The sequence below is a fragment of the Mchenga conophoros genome, linkage group LG3, assembly GCF_057382185.1.
Source record: "Mchenga conophoros isolate Kocher_MC1m ecotype Shallow Benthic linkage group LG3, M_conophoros_male_GT1.1, whole genome shotgun sequence".
NCBI classification, from domain to species: Eukaryota; Metazoa; Chordata; class Actinopteri; order Cichliformes; family Cichlidae; genus Mchenga; species Mchenga conophoros.
In genome coordinates, this window is record NC_140528.1 from 26,575,985 (window position 1) to 26,601,464 (window position 25,480).

At 47.8% G+C, this 25,480-nt stretch overlaps 2 protein-coding genes across 6 annotated transcripts in view; one reads left to right on the forward strand and one right to left on the reverse strand.

Annotated features, from left to right (window-relative positions):
- Positions 1-962: 962 nt before the first annotated feature.
- On the forward strand, positions 963-14,477 carry LOC146577920 (chymotrypsinogen B-like). The gene is made up of 6 exons (XM_085268492.1): positions 963-1,020; positions 1,857-1,877; positions 2,225-2,396; positions 4,156-4,424; positions 4,509-4,627; positions 14,139-14,477. The coding sequence occupies exons 1-6, from the start codon at positions 963-965 to the stop codon at positions 14,475-14,477; spliced, it is 978 nt and encodes a 325-aa protein (XP_085124618.1).
- A 4,039-nt stretch (positions 14,478-18,516) lies between these two features.
- LOC146577921 (disks large homolog 4-like) overlaps positions 18,517-25,480 on the reverse strand; it is a 51,184-nt gene continuing 44,220 nt past the window's right edge. For all 5 annotated transcript variants that reach the window (XM_085268474.1, XM_085268473.1, XM_085268477.1 and 2 more), the window contains 9 exons: positions 24,546-24,642; positions 23,178-23,354; positions 22,552-22,589; positions 21,995-22,042; positions 21,800-21,901; positions 21,550-21,722; positions 21,361-21,470; positions 20,798-20,889; positions 18,517-20,711 (listed from right to left, as the gene is read on the reverse strand). In XM_085268474.1, the coding sequence (XP_085124600.1) occupies positions 20,605-20,711; positions 20,798-20,889; positions 21,361-21,470; positions 21,550-21,722; positions 21,800-21,901; positions 21,995-22,042; positions 22,552-22,589; positions 23,178-23,354; positions 24,546-24,642 (944 nt within the window). In that variant the 3' untranslated portion in view covers positions 18,517-20,604. The remainder of the gene's footprint in view (positions 20,712-20,797; positions 20,890-21,360; positions 21,471-21,549; positions 21,723-21,799; positions 21,902-21,994; positions 22,043-22,551; positions 22,590-23,177; positions 23,355-24,545; positions 24,643-25,480) is intronic.

Consider the following 25,480-nt stretch of genomic DNA (forward strand, 5'->3'; position numbering starts at 1 on the left):
GGGGTGGGAGTGAGGAGAGCCACAAGAAGGAGTAGGCGAGAGGAGGTGGTGGTGTCAAGACTGAGATTTGGACATATGGTTTGAATTCCACACTGTTCTTGATAGGGAAGCATGCCTCGGGGAAATGTGATTATTGTGGAGAGGATGAAACTTTGGAGCATGTTATTTTGCAGTGTCAGAAATATACGGTATAGAGGAGACGGTTGGTCCAAAATCTCAGTAGCATTGCTATGAATCTTGATCTTGTAGGGTTAGTACAGAATGAGTCAGGGGATAAATGTTATCAGGCTTTTTCCATTTTTGAGAGAAGAAGAAGAAGAAGAAGAAGAAGAAGAAGAAGAAGAAGAAGAAGAAGTGTCCGTGTCGCGGACCGCGAACAAGTCCAGACGCTTTTCTTCCAAGCTCCTTAGACTACCCTTATCTACCCTCATCTTGCTGTGTGTTCTGTCTGCGTGAGCTTATTTTGTATTCTCAGTTTTGTTACCCTTTGGAGTTCAGCGTTAAAGCTGTCTAAGTTCAGGTTTGTGTCCAGAGTCTGCACTTTGGGTCCTTTTCCTGCCTGCACACAGCCGTCACATAACAGAGGATCGTGGATGGACCCCACAGAGTCTTCAGCCTTTGAGTTTAACGCTGAGATGGAGCGGATGATTAAGCTTCTTGACCGCATTGCCCAGGCCAAGGATTTGAGGACCATGGCGGACGGGCTAAGCGCGGTAGATGCTGTCATTCAGAGCATCCCTCGGCTAACTCAGTTTTCTATGGACACTGTGCTGGGCAGCTCCATAGCTGCCTGGAGGGAGCAAGTCAGGGCTGGCGAACTTGATCTCTCTATTGCAAAGCACATGGACCAACGAGTCTGACCTGATTCTTTGGTGGGGCCCTGATGACTGTTAACAGGCGGAGCTCAACATACATTAGACATAATTAAAGTCTAAGATGAGCTGAAACAGCTGCAGTTAACCATGGCTCTGCAGCAGTTTGTGTGCTGCGTCACTGTGCTGATCACTTTCTTCTGCAAAGGTGAGATTTTTCTCATATTTTCTCAACCAACAGTTCTGTCGTTGACACAGTGCAGACATGTCGTGTTGTCATGTTTGTGAGTGTAGTGAGTACACTGTGAGAACATCGGTGAATTATTTGAGCTAAACGTTTGACACCCAAAGCAACAACAGAGGTGACTCTGAGTTTGTCTCTGCAAAGATGTTGTTTTCTTTCTTTAAAACAAAGAAATGGGACTTAAAGATGAACTGGTAGGTTATTGACAACAGTCAGCATTAAAATGTTCTGTTTAGTATGTGATCAGTTCTCAAGTTAGACGAACTCACGGCCTTCATCGCCTGCACTGACCTGTTTCAGTCAACCAGTAAGACGTCACAATAACCAGAACTAAAGGGTAAAGAGTTAATTACTTTAGTGACTGCTTAATAAATTAGGGGTTAATATGTTTGGTTCACAGTCTGATCATTTACAACATTAAGTGCATTAAATTGTATCTCTAGGAGGACCTGCCCAGCGTCACCTGGCATGTGACTCTGCAGCAGAGCTCTGTTCGATTCATTTAGGAGGAGGAAGTCGTCCTCAGCGTGATCGTCTGATCGGTACCAAAGGAAACAGCACAAACTAGTTTCTGGCTGTTTCCAGTAAGGTTCCCCAGGCTGGGCCTCCCCATGCTCATAAGGCAAACGTTTTCTTGTTAGCTGTTTTAACCACATGGAAACCTAAAGATTAACTGGGTCCTCTAAAAATGTCCTGTTCAGTTTCTGATCAGTTCTTCAAGTTGGAAAAAACATCACTGCTTACTTTCACATATTTTCTGTGAAGCGGTTTAACAGATTTGTCTGTTTTCTCATTTTCAGGTTGTCCTTTGGATCAGCCCGGTAAGCATCCAAAGACATGTGAACCTTGTTCCTTCTGTCAGCTGTACAGTAATGACAACATGTGCACAGTGATCTCCACATTCGTTTCAGTGACACAGTGCGCTGACGTTTGGTTTTTCTTTCATCTGTGAAATGATTTTGTCAGGAAAATCTTCCACTTTTCTGACACAGAGGAGGAAGATCTGTGGATCACATGTGCACCAGAGTCTTCAGATCCTTCTTAAAATAACATCCACATGAATGCCAGCACTCAGGATGCACTGATCAGTGTTACCTCTGTCTCTGAGTGGTTTCATGTGCTGATCTGTGTACTCGCTGTTAAACTGTGCGGTCTTTTCTTTTCTCAGCATGTGGCAGCAGGGCTGTGAACAGCAGCAGCATCACAGGAGCTCATGATGCAGCACCAGGAAGTTGGCCCTGGTTCGCTGATATAAACCTTTTTGTTGGAGGGTCCAAATTTTTTTTTGGAGGGTCTCTGATCAACGACCAGTGGGTGCTGACAACTGCATATGTACCTACGTGAGTTACTGCTGCAAGTTCACGCTTTGTTGAGGAATAATATGATGGTGAAAGTGTAATATTTATGAGCAGTAAATAATTACTAGAGATATTTATTAAATGTTTTCTCACTTCTTTTAACATTTAAAAACAGGCGATCGTGGCTCAAGAGTTGGGAGTTCGTCCTGTAATCAGAAGGTTGCCGGTTCGAGCCCCGGCTCCGACAGTCTCGGTCGTTGTGCCTGCTGGTGGCCAGAGGGCCCGGTGGCGCCAGCAGCCTCACCTCTGTCAGTGCGCCCCAGGGCAGCTACAATGTAGCTGCCATCACCAGTGTGTGAATGTGTGAATGAATGTAGCGCTTTGGGGTCCTTAGGGACTAGTAAAGCACTATATAAATACAGGCCATTTACCATTTGCTTTCACCTGCTACTGCAGGGTCTGCTTTACAACATAAAGCACCATGAGGTGACTGTTGCCGTGATTTTGCTGTATAAATAAAATTGAACCTGCTCCAAATTTCCGTGCGTCGTGCATAACTGCAGTCAAAGAAGCACATGGACCAACGAGTCTGACCTGATTCTTTGGTGGGGCCCTGATGACTGTTAACAGGCGGAGCTCAACATACATTTCAGATATTTAAAGTCTAAGATGAGCTGAAACAGCTGCAGTGAACCATGGCTCTGCAGCAGTTTGTGTGCTGATCACTTTCTTCTGCAAAGGTGAGATTTTTCTCATATTTTCTCACTGAGATTATATCAGGGTGGAAGAAGTGTGCAATGAACTAGAGGTTCAAATGTCGACTATTCTAACCCAAATGTTTCTCCTGGATACAAGGAGAGAGTCTGTTTAGTACTGATGTCATTCAGCATCATATTAATATTAGAATGTAAACAGAGCTCATCAGCCACAGTCACTGCACTGCTTCATGTTCACAGTAATCCACACGCTTTTATTTGATACCAACAGTTCTGTCTTTGACACAGTGCAGACACGTCGTGTTGTCATGTTTGTGAGTGTAGTGAGTTTACTGTGAGAACATTGTTGAATTATTTGATCAGAGGGCCCGGTGGCGCCAGTGTCCGGCAGCCTCGCCTCTGTCAGTGCGCCCCAGGGTGGCTGTGGCTACAATGTAGCTGCCATCACCAGTGTGTGAATGTGTGGATGACTGGATGTGTACAAATACAGGCCATTTAGAAACAACAAGCTGAACTGCAAAGTACAGAGTTGTCTCCACAACAATCAAACCAGATGCCACATTGATTTCGTCTCATCCAAGACTATAAAGTACTTCCAAAGAAGAGTTCATTTGTCATAGTTGTGCTGTCAAATGAAAATATTGACCTCGTTCTGTCCATTGATGTCATAAGATGGTTAGCTTAGCATGAAAACTTTAAATGGCAAACCTGCTGCTATTAAATACAACTACCTCTGTGAGGTCATCAATGAACACTGAAACTAAGATCAGGTGCAGCAATGCAAAGTGGGGAAAAGACTCAGTGAGGAAAAGTCGTTTGTTTTGTTTGTGTGCAGCTGTGATCAGCTGACCTCACGTCACAGTCACTGCTCAGTTCAACAACATGTAAACAGATGTTACTTGAGCTCTGTGGCTGATATCCACACCCTGTAAAGCTTTGATGTCTGCTAACCTTGATGCACTCTGACCACGCTCTGCACCAGTCCAACATAGAGCACCTCTGTAACCTTCACTACAGTGTTGTAAACTAACCAGTTTGACCTGCACTGACCTGTCTGATACTTTCATGCAACCTTTGGAAAACAGATTTTACCCGTCGGCCTCCATTAGCATGGTGGTCTATCTGGGCCGGAACAGCCACTCAGGTCCAAGCCCGAATGAAGTGAATCGCACAGTGGTAAACATCACCTGCCATCCTGGATTCAACTTGTCGACTCGTGAGAACGACATTTGTCTTCTGAAGCTGTCGGCTCCTGTCAATTTCACAGACTACATTCAGCCGATCTGCTTAGCCTCACAAAACAGCACATTCAACAATGAGAGCAGCAGCTGGACCATCGGCTTTAATTTCATTGGTAAATCATAAAATGTTTATTGTATTTTACAGCATTGTGTTGGAGTCTTTAGAAAAGCCTGATGTTTAAATTCTCTCCAACTAGTAATCAGCAATAACCTGCAGGAGGCAAAAGTACCAATAGTGGGAAACAATGAGTGCAAAGCCAGATATCCAGGGATCACAGACAGCATCATCTGTACTGGAGAGACAGCTTCATGTTTGGTGAGCACAAGTTTATTTCTTATGATCTGTTGTTGACAGTCACTGAGATAATCTCACCTTTAGTCACACTTTGCTTTGCTTGTTTTGCTGTAATGGACCATAAATATTAATATTCATGTTTATCAAAGGTTGTTTTTTCTAAAGCCTCTAATTTATTTGATGAAACTGATTCCTTTAAACGAGCTGTCTGAAACTTTCTGTCTGTGGAATCGTCACTTTCATTGCACCAAAGCAGCTGAAGTGGATTCACAGTGGTTCATGTTCCCTTTTTTTTTTGGGGGGGGGGGGGGTTTGTGTCCCGTTTGGATCTTTAGCCATCTGAATTGTTGTCTTAAGGCCAAGAAAGATGCCAAGCGGATTTATTTTACCAAGTGGATCATCATGGCCTTGCCATATTGGTCCATTTGATTGGCCTTTATTATAATTATGAATTTATTTTATTTTCAGTTGCTACAAACGGGACAGACATGACTGGGGGATAGGACAGGGAGAAAGAATGAAAGGAAGAGAGGGAGAGAGAGAAAACCAAAGGGGAGAAGAGACGGTGAGAAGGGGGGGGGGGGGGGGGAGAAAAAAAAAAAGAAAGAAAAAAAAGAAAAACAAACAAAACACCTGGATCACCTGTATGGAGAAAAAAAAACAGAAGAGAAAGCAAACAAAAAAGAGCAACATAATAAAAAAAACAGCACCATCACAATAAACTAGCTAGCAGTAGATAACAGTTGTTACATCCTGGGAGGCTGTGGGAGTGTGTGGGCGTGGTGTTGTCTTCTCCCTCTCCCCCTCCTTCGTTCTGGCCCCTCCCCTTGTCTCTCTCTGCCCCTGCCCTCTCCTTTAGGTCACACCTGCTGCTCATCTGCTCTCGTTACAACCAATTACCCTCAGGGGTGATATAAGCTGGAGAAGAGCAGTGTGGAGGAGGAGGAGAGGTGTCTGGTGGTTTTCCTCTGTGCTGGTCAGAGTGTGCTACTGACTTAGGTGTGGAACAGCCTGCTGCGTGTGACCAGCCCTCTGGTGTGTGGCTCTGGTGTGTGGCTCTGGTGTGTGGCTCTGGTGTGTGGCTCTGGTGTGTGAGTAGTGCTTAACTGAGCAGTGATTGCCCATGAGTGACGGCGGCCTTCATTAGTTTGTGTGGCCTGCCTGGATATTGTTTGTTAGCAGCGTTGCTGTCTCTTTCTGTTGAAGCCTTATTGTTGCGTTCTTTGTTGAGTGGTCATTACCACTTTGGGTTGACCTCCCTGATTTCTCGTTAAAGCAGCGGTGCTGTCTCCTTGTGTTGTTACCATTTATAATTATTGAGGTGTTTTGTTATAATAAAGATCTATTTTATATTAAATACCTCTGCCTGGCGTTCTTTTCATTCCACCTGGATCTAACTGTTACTGTCCCCCCACCCTCATTGCCTAGCATTTAAGAGGGGACGTAACAAAGTGGGGGCTCGTCCGGGATCGGAATGAAAGGAATTGGGTTGATTACAAGTGCGTATAGGTGTTTGTGTGTTGTGTGAAGGTCATTTGGCAACTGCTGCTCTCCCCGGCTAGCACAGGGGAGTGTCTAGCTGAGCATTTGCTCTTCCTTCGGACACTCGTTTTTTTGTTTTGCCTTTTTTATTTTCGGAGCAAACCCGGGTGGGGATTAATTCTCTGTTGGGGGTAGGCTTGTCGGTGCCTTTGGCGCTTGATGATTCGCCTTTAAAGTGGCCTCGAGCCTGGTACGCTCCAGAAGCTAGGACAGGCTAGATTCTGAGCAGGCAGGACTGGGGGGAGTGTGGGCTTTTCAATTAATGGTTGACTTTTTGACACAACACATTTCTCTTTCGCCTGTGTGTAGTTCTGTAGTGAAGGCGTTGTGTGTGTGTGTGTGTGTGTGTGTGTGTGTGTGTGTGGCCTTTCAGTGGTTTGCTTGTGTTTTGGCAGGTCGTTTTGGGTTTTCATGGCCACTTTTGATATTGCTGGGTTTACAGCAGAGCCGTCGCTTGCCCTGCTAGATGTTTGTAGGAAGAGGGATCTGCATGAGCTGGCTACACATTACGGGATCAGTGTCTCCACTGGTCTACGCAAAGCCGAGCTGAAAGCCGCTCTGGTGTCCGGGTTGTTGGAGAAGAGGGTGGTTGTAATGCAAGAACCTCCGAGCATACCCGGTCCGGCTGGACCAAGTGCGGCGCCTCCCGTTCGAGGCCAGGTTGTAGAACCAGCAGTGTCCACACCTATGGACCAGGGGTTGCCCGAGGGGGGGCCTATGACGCTGCCCCGTTTTGATCCACTCTCCACCCAGTCATCAGAGGGTTCTAAGCAGGATGCTAGGCTCAAAGTCCGTCTAGCTCGCCTCCAGCTGGAGAAGGAGCAGAGTGAGAGAGAGTTCCAGCTGAAGAGGGAGATAGAGCTTAGGCGTTTGGACGCAGAACTGGCTAGGGCTAGAGAGGTTGAGCTGATGAAAGTGGAGGCGGAGATGAAGGTCAAGCTGTGACAGCTGGAACTCCAGCAGGCCTCCACCCCTCCTGTGGTGGCCTCGCTGTCACAGACAGACGTACAGTTTGATGTGGGAAGGAATAGTCGTCTGGTCCCTGCATTTCGTGACACTGAGGTGGAGATTTATTTTGAATCGTTTGAGCGGATAGCGACAGCCTTGCGTTGGCCGCGGGATGCGTGGGCCATCCTGCTACAGTGCAAGCTGGTGGGCAAGGCGCAGGAAGTTTGTTCCTCGTTGTCCGCTGAATGCAGCTTGGACTACGACAAACTGAAAAGTGCAATCCTGTTAGCCTATGAACTAGTTCCTGAGGCTTACAGGCAGCGATTTCGGGAGCTGAAAAAGGTGCAGGGTCAATCCTTCCTGGATTTCGCAAGAGAAAAGAGTGTCCTCTTTGATCGGTGGTGTATGGCCTGTAAAGCTGCAGACCTAGCTTCGGTACGGGAATTGATTCTCATTGAGGAGTTCAAAAATTGCATCACCGAGCGGATGGCGGTATATCTGAATGAGCAGAAGGTCTCTACGTTGCAGCAGACCGCGACCCTGGCTGACGAGTTCGCACTCGTCCATAAAACCAGTGTTGTTAAGCATGAGCGACGCGACATACTAGCAAAGGCTAGCGGTGCTAGTGGTGAGCAAGACACAAGGAGAGAGGTGCCTGTGCCTCGTCCCAGGTCAGACCGGAAATGTTTCTATTGTTTTAAATCCGGCCATTTAATAGCGGATTGCGAGGCCTACAGGCAAAGACAGCTAGTTTCAACACCACGTAAACCAAAAGGGATAGGGCTGATTAAAAACGCTTCTTCTGGTAGCAGACCACCTAGCACCGAAACACCTGACGAATGTTTTAAACCCTTCATTTTCAAAGGAGCGGTGTCACTCTCTGGTAAGCCTGGAGATGGGCGTAATGTGACCATTCTACGTGACACAGGTGGTTCACAGTCCCTCATACTGGCTAGCGCCCTTGCCTTTGATGAAAAGACCGCCAGCGGCACTGACGTTATTGTTAGGGGCGTTGGGATGACTTATGTGCCAGCCCCCCTCCATCGAATTTGGGTGCAGAGTGACCTGATAAGCGGTGTTTTTCCTGTAGCTGTGTGTCCTTGTTTCCCGATTGATGGTGTAGACTTCATAATGGGCAATGACATTGCAGGTGGGAAGGTTTATCCTACCCCAGAGGTCACAAAGACCCCTGACCCAAGCCCCTTGCCAGATGTTTTAAATCGGCAGCACCCGGATGTATTTCCCGTAGGTGTTCTTACCCGGTCACAGGCCCATCGGCGGGGAGAAGTGGTTGACTTGTCAGGGTCAGTGGTCGGCTCTATGCTGGAGATGGATGTGATGCCCTCCGAGGAGGAGGAGGTGGGTCCTGATGCCAAGGAACTGGCTCAAGAAGTGGCTGAGCCTGCTCCTGAACTCGCAGCCCCCCCTCTCCTCACACGGGAGGCCCTTATTATCGCTCAGAAAGAAGACCCGTCGTTAACCAAATGTTTTGCTGCCGTAGATGAGAGTGATCATCCGACAGGAGACAGGAAGCAGACGTTTGTTGTTTTTGATGGATTGCTAATGCGCAGGTGGACTTCAAAGCCAGGGGAGGACTGGAGTGTAGTCCAACAGATAGTGGTCCCGACTAGTTTACGTCAGCACGTGCTACAGTTAGCCCATGACCATTCATGGTCAGGACATTTGGGGATAACTAAAACAATATGACCGTATTCTGCAGCACTTCTTCTGGCCGGCAATGAAGACAGATGTTGCGAAGTACTGTAATACTTGTCATACATGTCAACTGGTGGGCAAACCAAACCAAACTGTGCCCCCCGCCCCACTATGTCAAATACCTGCTGTTGGTGAGCCATTCGAGCATGTTTTGATCGATTGTGTTGGTCCGTTGCCAAGAACACGAGCAGGCAATCAGTTTTTGTTAACCATAATGTGCTTGTCCACGCGGTTCCCCGAAGCAATTCCTCTGCGGAGGGTCACCACTGCAAACATTACTAAGGCGCTAATCAAATTTTTCACCACCTTTGGTCTTCCAAGAACAGTGCAAACAGACCAGGGAACTAACTTCTTATCTCGAGCATTCAAACAGACTTTAGCTTCCCTGGGCGTCTCTCATTCTGTGTCTAGTGCTTATCACCCAGAGTCGCAGGGTGCACTTGAGCGTTGGCACCAAACACTTAAGGCCATGCTAAAAAAGTACTGCCATGACACGGGCAGAAGCTGGGATGAGGGTGTCCCCTTTGTACTGTTTGCAATACGCAATGTTAAGCAGGAGTCCTTAGGGTTCAGCCCAGCTACACTTGTGTTTGGCCGCGAGGTGTGGGGCCCGCTAAAGGTGTTGAAAGAGAGGTTCCTTAGTGGGGGTGTTCCAAAAACTAACGTGGCAGATTTTGTGAAGACATGTAAGGATCGTTGGCAACGTGCTACCTCATTAGCTAAAGAGGCCCTGTGTACTGCCCAGGCGTGCATGAAGACGTGGCATGACAGAAAGGCTGTGAAAAGGCATTTTCAGGCTGGGGACAAGGTTTTAGTGTTGCTACCGGTGCCTGGTTCTGCTCTTACGGCCCATTTCGCGGGACCGTACATCATAGTGAGGAAAGTGTCTGAGACAGATTATGTTCTCAGTACCCCAGAGCGCAGGAGGAAAACACGCCTGTGCCACATCAACATGTTAAAACCCTACCATGATAGGGAAACCCATGAGACTGTTGCCAGTGCGGCAACCTCCAACTCTGTCTCCGCCACCGTGCTGAGTGTAGAGGCCAGTGCTGACGACGATCTGCATATACTTTCTGAGGGACAACAGTGTGGACGGTTGGCGAATTCAGCTTACTTAGCCGAAATAACGGCCCACCTGTCTCATCTGTCCCCTTCACAATGCGAAGATGTGCTTAATCTACTGCACTCCTACCCCTCTCTCTTTGGTGATGTGCCCTCGCGTACTAATGTTTGTGAACATGATATCGATGTTGGTGACGCAACCCCAATCAAACAGCACGCGTACCGCTGCCCTATGGGAAAGCGCGAGGTGATGAGGAAGGAGGTCAGTTATCTAGTGGAGAATGGTTTGGCGAAACCGAGTCACAGCCCTTGGAGATCTCCATGTTTACTTACGCCCAAATCTGGTGGTTGATGCACTCTCACGCAGTGCATAGTGATAAGTTTCTTTTGTGTTTTGTATAGTGTGGATTTAGGGTGGGGGGAATGTTACATCCTGGGAGGCTGTGGGAGTGTGTGGGCGTGGTGTTGTCTTCTCCCTCTCCTCCTCCTTCGTTCTGGCCCCTCCCCTTGTCTCTCTCTGCCCCTGCCCTCTCCTTTAGGTCACACCTGCTGCTCATCTGCTCTCGTTACAACCAATTACCCTCAGGGGTGATATAAGCTGGAGAAGAGCAGTGTGGAGGAGGAGGGGGAGAGGTTTCTGGTGGTTTTCCTCTGTGCTGGTCAGAGTGTGCTACTGACTTAGGTGTGGAACAGCCTGCTGCGTGTGACCAGCCCTCTGGTGTGTGGCTCTGGTGTGTGAGTAGTGCTTAACTGAGCAGTGATTGCCCATGAGTGACGGCGGCCTTCATTAGTTTGTGTGGCCTGCCTGGATATTGTTTGTTAGCAGCGTTGCTGTCTCTTTCTGTCGAAGCCTTATTGTTGCGTTCTTTGTTGAGTGGTCATTACCACTTTGGGTTGACCTCCCTGATTTCTCGTTAAAGCAGCGGTGCTGTCTCCTTGTGTTGTTGCCATTTATAATTATTGAGGTGTTTTGTTATAATAAAGATCTATTTTATATTAAATACCTCTGCCTGGCGTTCTTTTCATTCCACCTGGATCTAACTGTTACTGTCCCCCCACCCTCATCGCCTAGCATTTAAGAGGGGACGTAACAACAGTAGATACTAAATATTAAACGCTATTGTGCAGCACGCAAGATAGACAGCGCACAATGTGCTTTGAGGCAGCAGCCAAGAAAGGTGTAGTCCGTGTCTGTGAACACCCGTGTGTACACCTGTGTGCACACCTGTGTGGATCAGCATGCTTGCATTCCAAAGGTTTCTCCATGTAATGATCTGCTAGGGAGTGTGGGGAGCCATAGCCCCGTCCACCAGGGTATGAAGCAGGTATGGAGGAGGTCCAGGCCCCAGATATCCAGAGGCCCCAGAGTACAAGGACCCGAGGAGGACCACCAAAGGGGGGTGGAACCGTGCCACCCTCCTGGGAAGAGCTGAGTAGAGCCCCAAAGGAGAGGTCACCCCGCAGCTATGGAGCAGAGGCCAGAGGGGGTTGCAGTGGCGTGCCCGCGGGCTCTGCCGGCAGCCAGCTGTGCCAGAGAGGACCGAGCTTCAGGCCCAGAGGCCTGAGGGCATCCCACCACCCGGGAGGGGCCCAGCTGGGCCACAGGCACCAGGCCCCGCCAATCGGCCACCAGGAGTGAGCCGGTACATACATGAGCGCCCAGCCCCAGTCGACAAGGACCACCAACACACCAACGTCTGAGGGCATCAACCACCGGCAGGGAGTGTGGTGAGGGGAGATAGGCCTCCGTACTTTAGAGGGCCTGAGATGGACCCAGAGAGGTGGAGTCTAAGACCCAACCTGACATATAGACACAGACGAACAGGCACATGCGGACACAAACGTGCATTCCCACCCCCATATGCACCACCAATTACTCGGCACTCACCCAACGTGTAGACAGACACAAATAGACACTGCACAGACAGTCGCACTCCCCAAACATACTCTATATCCCAGGTCCAGGTACCCCCGCCCTCAGAGGGGCAAGCCGCACCTAGACCCAGGAGATGTAACCCTTCTCTCTGGGGTGGAGGCAAGCAGACCACCTCCTTATCTGCAGTAGCGGGGAGGCCCCGCATCCCAGATCCCAGTCTGACGGCCAGCACCTCCTCCCAGCTCCCCAGCCCGGACGGCTAACAGAACCGGGGTGAGTGAAGACCTCAAATCTCCCTATGCCCGCTCATATGTAGTGTTGCTGTGTACTGTTCTAAAGTGCATTTAAAATCAGGAGAGCATGGTACTAGCTTCCTCTCAGACAGCAGCACGGCTCTTCCCGAAAACCCTTAGTGTCTAAATGCATTTAAAATTGAGGGTAGGGCACCAGCGCCAGAGGTCGATTGGAGTACACCGACCATCCTCTGGATGCTGTAAAACGTGCCCACCCCCAAGGCCCTATATGTATGTGTTATGTGAGAGTGTGAGTAATGTGGATGTCTAGGTTGCAGAATAAAATTGAGGCACAGGCGGCCAGAAGGGGACAGAGGGGGAGTGCCTCCCCTGCACCCTGGTGACATACCTGCACCCCAAGCCCTGAGTGTGTGGGTGGGTGTGGTAGGGCGGGAATAGGGAGGCAGCTGAGGATGGGGAGGAAAGAAAGGGAGGGGCAAGCGGCCCCTCCCTGGGGCCAGCTCCCAGCTGACCCCAGTAGGCACCCCCACACTCTGGAACCCACCAGGGCAAGGGGGCCCAGGCCCATCCGGACTGGGGCCCGCAGCAGCAGCACCGTCCAGCCCCACAGAGTCCGGGGTAGCCCACCTGACTCCACCCCAGAGAAAACTGCACCCACCCCATCATCCAATCATCTCCCAAACTACACAAGACAATAGACACCCAGGTTGAGTTCATTCTCCACCTCTCCTATATCTCTCCCCCACCTGCAGAGTGAGCTCCTGTAGTGAGGAGACCACCTGCAAAGATATAACAACCTCCCCACCAGTTAGAGAGCCCCCTAGTAGGGCCGATGCACCAGAGGTCCCCTGCACTGGGGCTGAGCCCCCCGGCACCCAGCCGCCCACAGCTCCGGCAACACAACAGCCAGGACCCAAGCCCCCAGGGCTCAGCCAGCACCCCAGACCGGGGGGCGGAGCACCCCCAGACCCCCAAGCCTCCACGCCCATCCCGGACCCTCCCAGGGAGCCAGGCTACCAGGCCAGTAACCAACGTCCGCCAGCACAGACCCTCCCCCATCTCCGCTGTACGCAGTCACAAGGAAAACACCATCCAAGAGCCCCAGAGCTCCTAACCAGGTCATGGCCACATCCCCCAGGTTAGGCCCTCTAGGGAAACGTCCCTAGGGACTCCCCAGACGCCCTAAGGCCGTCCCTACCCCCATATCAACCACAATAGCGAAGGCAGGACCAAACCATGACCCCCCACCCCCACTAGGTGATGAAGCCGATCAAAGGAGCCCAAAGGGATTGATCAAATGTGATGGCAGATGCTGTATCAAGACTAATGTGATCTATTAGATGGTTTCTATATTGGTTAGAATTAAGATTATTTTTATTTTTCCAGTTAATGAGGACCATTTTCTTGGCGATGCATAGGGCCGTAAAAACAACGTGGGCTGTGTTTATTTCTGCAGTGACCTCATCCAAGTTGCCCAGCAAGCATACTAAAGGGGAGGCTGGAATGTTACATTTCAGACACTTTGATAAGTCTTCACATATCTCACGCCAGAATTTCTGAACTGGTGGACAGAACCAAAGAGCGTGGATGTAATTGTCCGGTGTATTTGCTGTGCAGTGTGAGCAGTTGTTGGAAGGCGTATAGCCCATCTTGAACATCCTATGACCAGTATAGTGCACTCTGTGTAATATTTTGTATTGTATTAATTGCAAACTGGGATTTCTGATTATTATTTTATAGATTATTTTAAGGTCTACATTAATAAGGGATATTGGACGATAGCTTGAAGGAAATACAGGGTCTTTGCCTGGTTTTTGTAAGAGACTGATATTTGCTGAGTTCATATTTGGTGGTAGTCTACCATTTTCTTTGATTTCCTGCAACATCCTGTGAAAAACTGGTGCCAGTTAGGAAACATGCCAGTGGTTCATGTTTCCTAAGTGGACAGACTGATATCCATGAAGTGTTACTGACTGTGTTATACTGGGACGATCAATTTATTTATTACTTAATTTATTTCAGCAGTTTGTAACAAAACTACCAACAAAGTTCAAACTTTAGTGGGTGACAAAGGTCGACCTCTAACAGTTACACATCTGTCCTGATAACTTTCATCACTGTCTTTCCACAGCTTAGTGTTGGGGAACCACTGATGACTCAGAGTGGATCAGTCTGGCTGCAGAGTGGACTTCTCATTGTTGTTGGATGCTCTGCACGTCCTTCAACCTCTGAGTCTCCTTCAGTCTACACTGCTGTGTCCCAGTACCAGAAATGGATCAGCGACACAGTTACCTTCCCCTCCCCACACAGTTCATTACAAACCACCGCTCCTCCCACTGCTCCTACCACTTCCCCGACATGTGTGGGTGTGTATTGCAGTGGTGAAAACCTGATCCACTTCACTCACTTCACATCACTGTGTGTTCTCGTTGTGTTGCTCCATGTGTTTGCTGCAACTGTTGGAAACTAGATCAACACATTTACTCAAGTTCAAGTTCAAACATGAAGAACTTTACCTGACATGTTACTTTATAACTTTAGGAACCTTTGATTTCACCGTATTTATGGACATCAGGAGGGTTTTCTTATTAGCACAGTTATTATTTTTATGTGATTATTTTCTCTACACATCTGTCTGTACTTGCTTTACTGTTTAACAGCTGATTGTCATTCAGAGAACAAAGCCTTCTTAAATAATTCTGAGTGAAATGTTAACATGTTGTTATCACACATTCACTCATTTCTCTTGTTTGCTCAAAATCTTAATCAATTAAAATCCTTCTAAATCTGGGATTTTTTGTGTGTCCAGGTAATTAATGCATGTGCAATTAAATATATATTGTGTTTTATTTTTTCTCACTTTCACACATTTACATATGAAGTCATATTTCTAACAGCGAGCAGGAGGCGACTCAGATTGTAAAGCAGACAGCGACACTGCTGATGATTTGCTCCGTGACCAGTTTGTGGTTTATATATTTCAGCATCTTATTTAATACAACATGATGTTATCTTTTAAGACGTGACCCACTGAAGAGGAGGAAAAACAGGATCAATATCAACAGGGCTTACCTAACAACCTTAGGATTGTATTATTGTCACAGAAACCAGTCTGTAGACCAGTTTTAACCAGTTTAAGTAAATAAATAAATTATCCATCCATCCATTCGCTTCTGCTTTTCAGGGTCGCAGTGAGGCGCTGGAGCCTATCCCAGCTGTCATAGGGCGAGAGGCAGGGACACAGGGACAGACAACCATTCACACTCACATTCACTCGCACATTCACACCTAGTGGCAATTTGGATTATCCAATTAACCTATCCCCACAAGCTGCATGTCTTTGGACGGTGGGAGGAAGCCGGAGTACCTGAAGGGAACCCACAAACACGGGGAGAACATGCAAAAGTCACACAGAAAGACCCCGGCCTGATGTTGGTATTGAACTCAGGACCTTCTTGTTGTGCGGCAACAGTGCTAACCACTGTGCCACCGATAAAAAATAAATAAATTAATTAATTAATAAAATTTTAATTATATAGCACCTTTCTAGATAGAATCACAAAGTGCTGCACATAAGATAACAAGTCATAAAAATAAAAAAGAGTATGATTTTTACCTAATAAGTAAATTTGTGACCCACCACACAATTAGATTTATACTGAATATAAAAAATAACTCATAATCAGTTGATAACAATTTGGTCAAAGTTAATCACGTAAACATATATTTAAAATTAATATTCTGTACCTTTAAAGAAGCCAACAAAGTCCTTTCATGATTCATTTTAACATTGCTGCAGTTTTAATGTTCAGATAATGATGTCAGGGCAAAATGATGAAGTCCAGATTTCTGGGTGGATATGATATCAATGAAACCAGGCGTGAACATTTGATTAAGAGGCCGGGGTTTATCCAACAACACTGACTGTATCACAGGATTAAAGCAAAGATAAATCACAGGATATCAGTTTGTATACAACAATGAATGTCAGCTGACATATTCACACAGTGACTTTGTTCAAACAACTGAAACAAAACGATTAACACTGAAGTGTTTAAAACTGTTAGGATGCCTGAGTCGTTGACCCGGAGTTTTGAGTTTATTACATTATGTATCGTTTTATCGATACATAATGTAACACGATAAATATCGTTTTATTTATCGTATCGACCTCCTTCGCCTGCATCGCCACCGCTGCCCTCTGCGAGGCCTGCCTCCAGACCGACTTCGCCTGCATCGCCACCATTGCTTTTCACACGGTCGGCCTCCTGAACTGCCCGGGTTTGGACTTTTGTGCTGTCAACCTCCACGCCGGCCCCCTGAACTTTTTTCGGAACAGTTTTACTGGCCGCCTGTACCTTTTGTGACCCTTTTTTGTTTGGTCGGTTTTCTTTGAGTTGTTTTCTGGGCTCCTGTGTTTGCCGTTTTGGTTTCTGGCTCTTTGTGTTTCGTTTGTTTCGAAACGGGCCTGTCTAAGGGCCTGTGGGCTGAAAACCTGAGCCAGAGTTCTGACAGGCAGGCCGATGATTTTAGAGCACACTGATGCAGTGTGCTGCAGTCTGTTCCTGTATGAAGGCTGAAGGAGTGGAACCAGCAGGTGATGGAGAAGGTCATGATGCTTTCCTCCTGAGAATCTCCTCTGTGTTGGCAGAGAATTTCAGCAGGTTGAGAGATTTAAGAAACAAATTAAAACGTACAGCTCTGCTATCAATCTCAACATAAATAAGGACAGGAGAGTAAACAGCAGTGACGTTTGTAGGGTTACTGAAGTTGGGCTGCCTGGTATATAATTATGTGCTGTGTGATCGCTAATGAACTGAGGACTTAATAAAAGTTAACATGAGGGTTCCTGATGGTCAGGGACAAATGCAATCACATGGCAGGATGCTGTAAACGGACCAAACTTCAGTCAGGAGAACAACTGAGATAATCCATCCACAATACGAGGTTAGTCATTAATATACTGCTGCATGGGCTGGGCTGGAGTTACATCGTAAGGGTCTAAGGAGCTTGGAAGGAAAAAAAAGAAGCCATCTATGTCTACTGTGAGCGACCATCTTTGAACAGAGGCGGGGTTTACGACACCAACTCTCTGCCATCTATAATCCAGTTTTGAGTTCCCTCCCCAGACGCCTTAACACCCACTCACATCCTGGGCCATCTGACCTCAGGAAATCATATGATAGAGTGGAGCTAGGTTTCACAATGAGCTCACCTTAAACCCTGGCTGACTGTGACCCACACCCGTCTTCACACCTTGGCTCATTTGATTAGGAAGAGGGTCAATAGGGGGTCCACTGTCCCTCTTGGAGCAGGGCTCTAGAGTGCGACCAATTTGGTCATAAATCCCAGGTCGCACCAGTGTGACCAATTGTTTGGTCTCTGCAAAAAAAAAAAGTCTCCGTGTGGTCCACAACAGACACACATTATGGCCCTATCATAGTTGAAACCAATCAGAGATAGTCAGGGGCGGGACCTCTCTGATTGGCCGTGGTCCAGTTGAAAGTACAGGTGGATAGAGAGAGGTGAGTAGCTTGAATGAAGCAATAAAGCTCAAAAACTATTTCAACAACCACCAAACAGCAAATGAGAGCAGGTACACGGACTCCACACAAAGACGTAAACACAGAGCGACCCGACGCATCAGAATCAGCTTTCTCTTTCTCGGCTTTCTCACTCAACAGCACACGGACACGCCGTCGGGGCTGAAAGCCGACAGCTCGCTGTTTCTGATGCGTCGGGTCTGTGCTTTGTGTTTACGTCTTTTTTGCGCTAGATTCTGAGATGCAGGTTTTGTCTCTCTCGCCTAACTTTTATGCAGGCCTAAGAAAAAAAGTGTGCACCAGGACAGCTGTGGCAAACAGCTTCTCAGATGAGAGGTGAAACATCTCCAAGCAACTTAAAGAAGTCCAGACGCTTTTCTTTCCAAGCTCCTTAGTTGTATAAAGTGCTTTGAGTGCTCAGATTGATATAAGAACCAGTCTGTTTGTCTGTCAGCATTCACACTGGAGTTTCTCCTGCACACTTTGTTCTCCAGAAACTGTTCTGGTATCCAAACTTGCAGCTTTTTAAGACCACACCACTATTACTGTTCATTCTGTAGCTTTTAAACTTTTTAAAATATTAAACTTGTTATTACTTTTTATTTCCATTCAAATGAATGAAGAAATCTTTAAATCCTCTTTACACCCACCCTACTTTGTAACCTCACTAGTTCAGCATACATACAGTTGGCACTAATAGGGATCATTTCTGTAGCAGAAAATGACCTGTGATTAGATTCATAGATGACCTGCAGATTGTTGGTCTGCTGAACAGGTTTCATGTGAGGCCTGTTCACTCATATTTATCACCTGTGGTTAAACGTGCAGGTCCTCAGCTCCATCTATGACACCACCTTGGTCATATAATAAATAATAAATTTATGTTTGTCAGGATTTTCAGCTGATGGGCGGAGTCAGCAGTCAGCTGTGCACGAACACGCAGGATCCAACATGGAGGAGACTCAGTCAGCTTTTATAAGGAATTTATTTCAATATTTCAAGAGTTTCATTTATAACTAATTCATGTCATTATACAACGAGCCGCTCATCAAACTATCTCAACTCTGTGTGAGTGTGAGTGTGTGTGTGTGTGTGTGTGTGCATAAATGTGTGTGTGAGTGTGTGTGTGTGAGTTTGTGTGAGTGTGTGCGTGTGTGAGTGTGTGTGTGAGTGTGTGTGTGAGTGTGTGAGTGTGTGTGAGTGTGTGTGAGTGTGTGTGCATAAATGAGTGTGTGTGTGTGTGAGTGTGTGCGTGTGTGAGTGTGTGAGTGTGTGTGTGAGTGTGTGAGTGTGTGTGTGAGTGTGTGCGTGTGTGAGTGTGTGTGAGTGTGTGTGCATAAATGAGTGTGTGTGTGTGTGTGTGTGAGTTTGTGTGTGTGTGTGTGTGTGTGTGTGTGAGTTTGTGTGTGTGAGTTTGTGTGTGTGTGTGTGTGTGTGTGTGAGGCAGGCTAATCAATACTCAGATTTAATGATACATCAGTGTTTGTGTCAGTGCTCACAAACTAACGTGACCTCAGGTGACCCCGCTGAGTGCACGTGTGTGTGATGATATTACATCATCTATAAGTAGGATTACTTTCATTATAATAATTATTATTATTCACACGACCCTGATATTCAGTCTGGGAAACCCCGCTGGAACCCATCTACACCCAAAGCACTGTGGGTAACAGAGTCCTGTGAGCGGGACACATGCCCCGCCCCCTGATGCTACCCCAACCTCAAGCTTTAGCTCCGCCTTCCCCTCAGCAGGGTAATTTCACAGTCTCCACCCTGCCATCTGAGCAGGGAATCATGGGTATTGTAGTCAAGCACAGACCCACAGGCAGCATGTGTGGCCTGGATCAGCTGAGACTTGTGGGTAATGTAGTCCTTCTGTGCTGTAGACATTTGTGGGTGGAGTTTATCCATCACCACAACTGGGAAGTGTTGGTGCTGCAGTCCAGACGTTTTTGCTTAAAAATGGAAGTGTTTCACTCCAAACTGTCCATCAGGAGGGGATTATGGGAGCTGTAGTCCATATGAGGGCAGTTCAGTGTTCAGCCAAGAAGGATTGTGTGCGTTTAGGTCAAGACAGAGGATTGTGGGTCATGTAGTCCAGCATAAAGTTGTTGCAGTCAAAACCAAGGAGGATTGTGGGTGCTTTAGTGGAAGCAGGGGGAAAGACAGGGAGTTGTAGTCCAAACACAGTGCGGTTTGAGGAGTTGTAGTCAAAACAAAGGGTGGTTTGAGGAGTTGTAGTCCAAACACAATGCGGTTTGAGGAGTTGTAGTCCAAACAAAGGGTGGTTTGAGGAGTTGTAGTCCAAACACAGTGCGGTTTGAGGAGTTGTAGTCCAAACAAAGGGTGGTTTGAGGAGTTGTAGTCCAAACAAAGGGTGGTTTGAGGAGTTGTAGTCCAAACACAGTGCGGTTTGAGGAGTTGTAGTCCAAACAAAGGGTGCTTTGAGGAGTTGTAGTCCAGGCAGAGGAGGATTGTGGGTGTTGTAGTCCAAACACAGTGCGGTTTGAGGAGTTGTAGTCCAAACAAAGGGTGCTTTGAGGAGTTCTAGTCCAGGCAGAGGAGGACAGTAGCAGATGAAGTGTGGAAAGGGAGGGCGTGGGGGTGTAGAGGTGCAGGCAGAGGAGGATTGTGGGTGTTGTAGTCCAGTGGTTGTTTGTTACTTTAAGCCCTGAAATAGACTGTGTGTTTGAGCCCCATCGTTTATTTACAGTCACACAAGTCTGTATGTACACTACACACCAACACGTGCACACTCACACACACACACACACGCACACACCATCTTCACATCACACAAACCAATAAATAAATAGATAAATAAATAAATAGCATGATATAAATACTTCAGTACCAGGTCTACAGGCTCTGATTCATCATGTACTGATAATAAACCAATCAGTGTGAGTCTGTCCTCGTCTCAGATTAAAAACATCCTGATCCATCAGTGCGTGCGCCCGTCACCCTCCCAGAGAAGAAAACAAAAACCCGCTGGAGGGAGGGAGGAGCCTGGGCGTGACGTTAACAGCAGTTCCCGTGAAGACAGTCGGCCAATCAGAGCCTGTCGCGTGCGGGGACCCAGATGTAGGGTCCGCTCTGCTCCTCGATGACCACTTTGACGTGGTGGTAGACTTCCTCGAAGCTGTCGCCGTGCACGATGGCTGGAAGACAGGCAAAGATGGCATCAAACCCCGAGACGCTCGTACGTTTCACACGTGAACGCTCGTGAACTTAATCGTTGTTTTACCTGTGAAGCACTCCAGGAAGTCCTGCTCCAGCTTGATGGCTCGATCCAGAGCTTTCCTCGCCTGCTCCTCCGACAGGCGCTTGTTCAAGTCCCTGCACCAATGTCACACATGTTAATTCTCACAGCGACATGAAATGCTCTGTGGCTCCGCCCACAAAACAACAACACTTTGAATCAAATCTTAAAAAAAGAAAATGTAAAATTTTAATTAATTTTCTTTTAAAGAATGTAATTGAATGACATTTGAGATTTTCATGTTTGAACTTTAATTTACTTTAAGAATCAAAAATTAAGAACCTCCCTGATTCGCAACCTGTGGTGTTGGGGGCTTTTTGTCCCTGGTAGGGTCTCCCGTGGGGGCCCAGCTGGGCACCCACACTAGAGTCTGTGGATGAGGCACAACTCGTCTATCACCAGGTGGCAGATGTCAGAATCTCATCTCTGCTTTTGCAGACCTCTGTCTGTTACTGGATCTGGGAGGTTGGTCTGATTTGACCTTTATGGGCGGAGTCAGAGAGCAGTTTGATCTGACCTCATGATTTTACGTGACGTGTTAGACTCACAGGATGTTCTCCAGCGACCGCGGTCGGATGAAGATAGCGATGGGGTGGAGCTGTGCCGCCTGCAGCCTCCTCACGGCGTTGGCCGACACATCCAGGATGCAGTGCTTCCCCTGAACACACACACACACCGTCACAATACTGCCACTGTGGGAGTGGAAACGGCCACTGTGGGAAAGTGCGGACTGTCACCTGCTCGGCCACCTGTCGCACACTCTGCACCGACGTCCCGTACAGGTGGTTGTTGTACTGCCCCGCCTCGATGAAGCGGTGCGACTGGATGTCCCGCTCCATCTGTTCCCGTGACGCCACAAAGTGGTAGTCCCGCCCATCCACCTCGTAGTCCCTGCGAGGGCGAGTCGTATCTGTGAGAGAGAGCGAGGCACACATTAGAAACCTGTCTGTTCAGTTCCTGTTCGACCACCTGTAGGCGGAGCCTTACGGGGAACGCAGGAGCCGAACTTGTCGGGGAACTCGGACAGCAGGTCGTCGTTGACGCGGTCTTTGGTGGGTCCCAGGATGATGATGGGGCGGGCATAGTCCACTGAACACACACACAGAGGTCATGTGACCCACAGTCAGAGGCGGGAACAGTTTGATTTAGAGTCTGGGGTCAAAGGTTACTGGTGACACTGACCTTCAATCTGAGTGATGAGCTCGTAGCTGTGAACGAAGCCTTCTCTACCTGCAAGAAGAAGAAACACCTGAAAACACAGGAAGTGACATCATACGAAGATCTGACCCATGACGGGGACATGATGATGAGGAGGGTCTGAGGTTACATGAACCCTCAGTTTGACTGAGTCACGTGGTTAGAAGTGAGAGAGGTCAGAGGTCACTTCCTGTCTGAAGGTTCCTGTGATGCTGTGATGAGGTCAGAGCTGATGGACGCCTCTGTGTTTTTGTGTTTCTGAGTCTGAGTGACTTCCTCTGGATCCTCGCAGAGGAGAAAACAGGAAGTAGATACTTCCACTTCCTGTATCTTCAGCACAGGCTGCAGGTTTTATTTAACTTCCTCACACTGAACATGGAGCTTCGATGAATGACCTCTGACCTCTTCCTGTTCCTGAGCTCTCAGGTTCCTCCTCACTGATCATCAGGAGGTCAAACTATCATCACAGGAGTGTGTGTGGAGGAGTCACTGATGAATAACCACGCCTCCTCCTCCTCCTCCTCTGTGTGTTATTATTTTACCTTTGCTCTTCATCCGTGACCACTCCTTCCTCTCCACTCTGAAACACACACACACACACACTGGATTCATTGTGTATTATTGTCTTTATCTTACAGTATAAAGCACCCTGAGGTGGCAGTCAGTGTGTGTGTGCAGCATTCACTGACCTGTGTGTGTGTGTGTGTGTGTGCAGCATTCACTGACCTGTGTGTGTGTGTGTGTGCAGCATTCACTGACCTGTGTATGTGTGTGTGTGTGCAGCATTCACTGACCTGTGTGTGTGTGTGTGCAGCATTCACTGACCTGTGTGTGTGTGTGTGTGTGTGTGTGTGCAGCATTCACTGACCTGTGTGTGTGTGTGTGCAGCATTCACTGACCTGTGTGTATGTGTGTGTGTGTGTGCAGCATTCACTGACCTGTGTGTGTGTGTGTGCAGCATTCACTGACCTGTGTGTGTGTGTGTGTGTGTGTGCAGCATTCACTGACCTGTGTGTGTGTGTGTGTGTGTGTGTGTGTGCAGCATTCACTGACCTGTGTGTGTGTGTGTGCAGCATTCACTGACCTGTGTGTGTGTGTGTGTGTGTGTGTGTGTGTGTGCAGCATTCACTGACCTCTGTGTGTGTGTGTGTGTGCAGCATTCACTGACCTGTGCTTGGAGGGGACGTAGCCCAGCTCCTCCAGCTCCCCCTGCTGGTTGACCCTGCGTGCCTGCCACCACTCGTCGTCGGCGCTGTCGATCACGTGGAAGACCTCGCCAAAGTTAAAGTCCAGCGCCTGAGACAGCACGCCGCAGTCCCACTGCTTATCGTAGTCGAAGAGCGCCCTGTAACACACACAGCACGCCATGGAGAACGCCGCTCATCGCCTCTGAGGACCTCAGGAGGTCATGTGACCACCTCAGACTGTCAGCTGACTGGGAGTCATTTAAATTTAGCACATCTGGAGTCAGAAGTTGTTCCAGGAGTTCTCTGTGTGTTCTTCACACACACTTCGGACCGACAAACACACACACACAGTCCTGTTTTCATATCTTAGTGAGGACATCAATTGACATATTTCTTACCCTAACCATCAAAAATGAAAGCGTCCCCATAACTGGGACCCTAAAACCACATTGTGAGTCTCAAACATGTCTTCATAGTCCCCATGATGGCTGTTGGTCCCCACAAGCATAGTAGCATTTAAATGTTGGTCCTCACAAAGATATATAAACATGTACACACACACTAACTAAATGTTATGAATTCTAAACTGTATAAATACATACATGGCTTATTACAGCTCATACAGCGCTTTTCTACTCACTCACAGCGCTTTATGCAACGTGTGCATTCACCCAAGCACATTTCCTTTCTAGCTCACATTCACACACACATACTCTGATGGATGCATCGGTGAACATTAATATCTCGCTCAAGGATGTTTGGCATGCAGACCAGGGGAAGCCAGGAATCGAACCACCAACCTTGCGATCAGTAGATGACCTGGTCTACCGCCTGAGCTACAGCCACTCCTATTACAGACCTTACAATTCTGCAGTTGTTTATAACTGTTTCTATTGTTTTACTGTATTCTACCGATCTGTTCTGTGGATGTCCGTCTGGTCTCTGCTGTGTAGAGAGACAAACGTGTCTTACTGAGGATAAACCTCACACTCATAAACGTGGTGTCTGTGTTTCAGGAGGCAGAGCGGCTCGTCCTCTGAGGTTGTTGGTTCGATCCCTGGCAGCTCCAGCCTGCGTTCAAACCCATCCTGAACCTGAGGTGCTCCTGATGTGTTCATGTGTTGTTGGTAAAGGAATAATCTGCTGGATGCATCCATCTCTGAATCTAGATGGTTGATGGTTACAGCTGAGTGACACATGATGGAGTAAAGCACACCTGTTCACAGGTGTCATGACTGTGAGGTCATTCTGACTCATTCACAGTAGGAACAGATGAAAGAGGCCGGGCGTGCTGCCCTGAGGAGACCTGGTCCAGGTGTCTCAGTGTGTCACAGGTGAGCTCAGGTTACCTGATGTAGAAGGTGCGGCTGTTCCTCAGACTGCCGGACGAGCTGTTCATCATCTGCTCCCTCAGGTCGTGGATCTTTGCCTCGAAGCGACTGTACTCTGAAAACACACACTCAGAGTTTAAACAGGGTCAAGGTCAAAGGTCACACAGGTACAAGGGTCACATGATCACAGGTCTTTACACACAGTGAGCAGGACCAACCATCAGGATCATTGCAGGCCAATCACAGCTCACAGATGGATGAGGAGACCCTGCTGTTTCTCAATATGTGTACTTGTGTGTACTTGCGTGTACTTGTGTGTACTTGTGTGTACTTGTGATACGTCATCAGTAACAGTACTGCTCCAATTCAAAGTAGCATCAAGCCAAGTACTTTCCTTCTTTGGCTCTCGGAGGAGGCGGACACACTTTTCTCCTCTCCCTTATCTTCCCTGCTTGTGTCCTTGTCTAGTCTCGTGGTTTTTTGTATTTTCCCTGGAACACTCTCTCACAGTCTGTTCTCTAAAACCTAAAAGAGGAATCATGGATTGGATCAACTGGTCCCTAAATGCAATTGACACCCCTTTCTCAACGAGAAGTCTGGGCTCGGGTGAGCCTGAGTGCTGAAGATATCTACCTATTCGGAACCATGGTAACAGGGTTCTTGCTGATCGGAGCTGGCTTGGTCCTGACTTATCGAAGAATTAAGGAAGCGGAACCGGCTGTTCAAACCCCCACAAGGCTGCCCGCTGGGATTGGAACGATGGGAAGAGGCGTGAGTTTCTCAAAATGGGCTCATTGAGTCAGCACGGAGAAGATCTTGGAGAGGCTACGGCTGCTGTGGATACTCAGAATAAGATCTCCGACTGCACAATGAATACATCTCGCAAGGGCTCGCTCAGAATAACATCTCTGGGCACAAAATTGGATGACATCTCGGGGAGGCACACTGCCGTG

What these genes read in the sequence shown, in the direction of transcription:
- LOC146577920 (XM_085268492.1), top strand. Translation starts at nt 963, where the DNA reads ATGGCTCTGCAGCAGTTTGTGTGCTGCGTCACTGTGCTGATCACTTTC. An exon ending in TTGTCCTTTGGATCAGCCCG is followed by an intron (nt 1,878 to 2,224) that starts GTAAGCATCCAA and finishes TTCTTTTCTCAG; the next exon opens with CATGTGGCAGCAGGGCTGTG. An exon ending in ACAACTGCATATGTACCTAC is followed by an intron (nt 2,397 to 4,155) that starts GTGAGTTACTGC and finishes TTTGGAAAACAG; the next exon opens with ATTTTACCCGTCGGCCTCCA.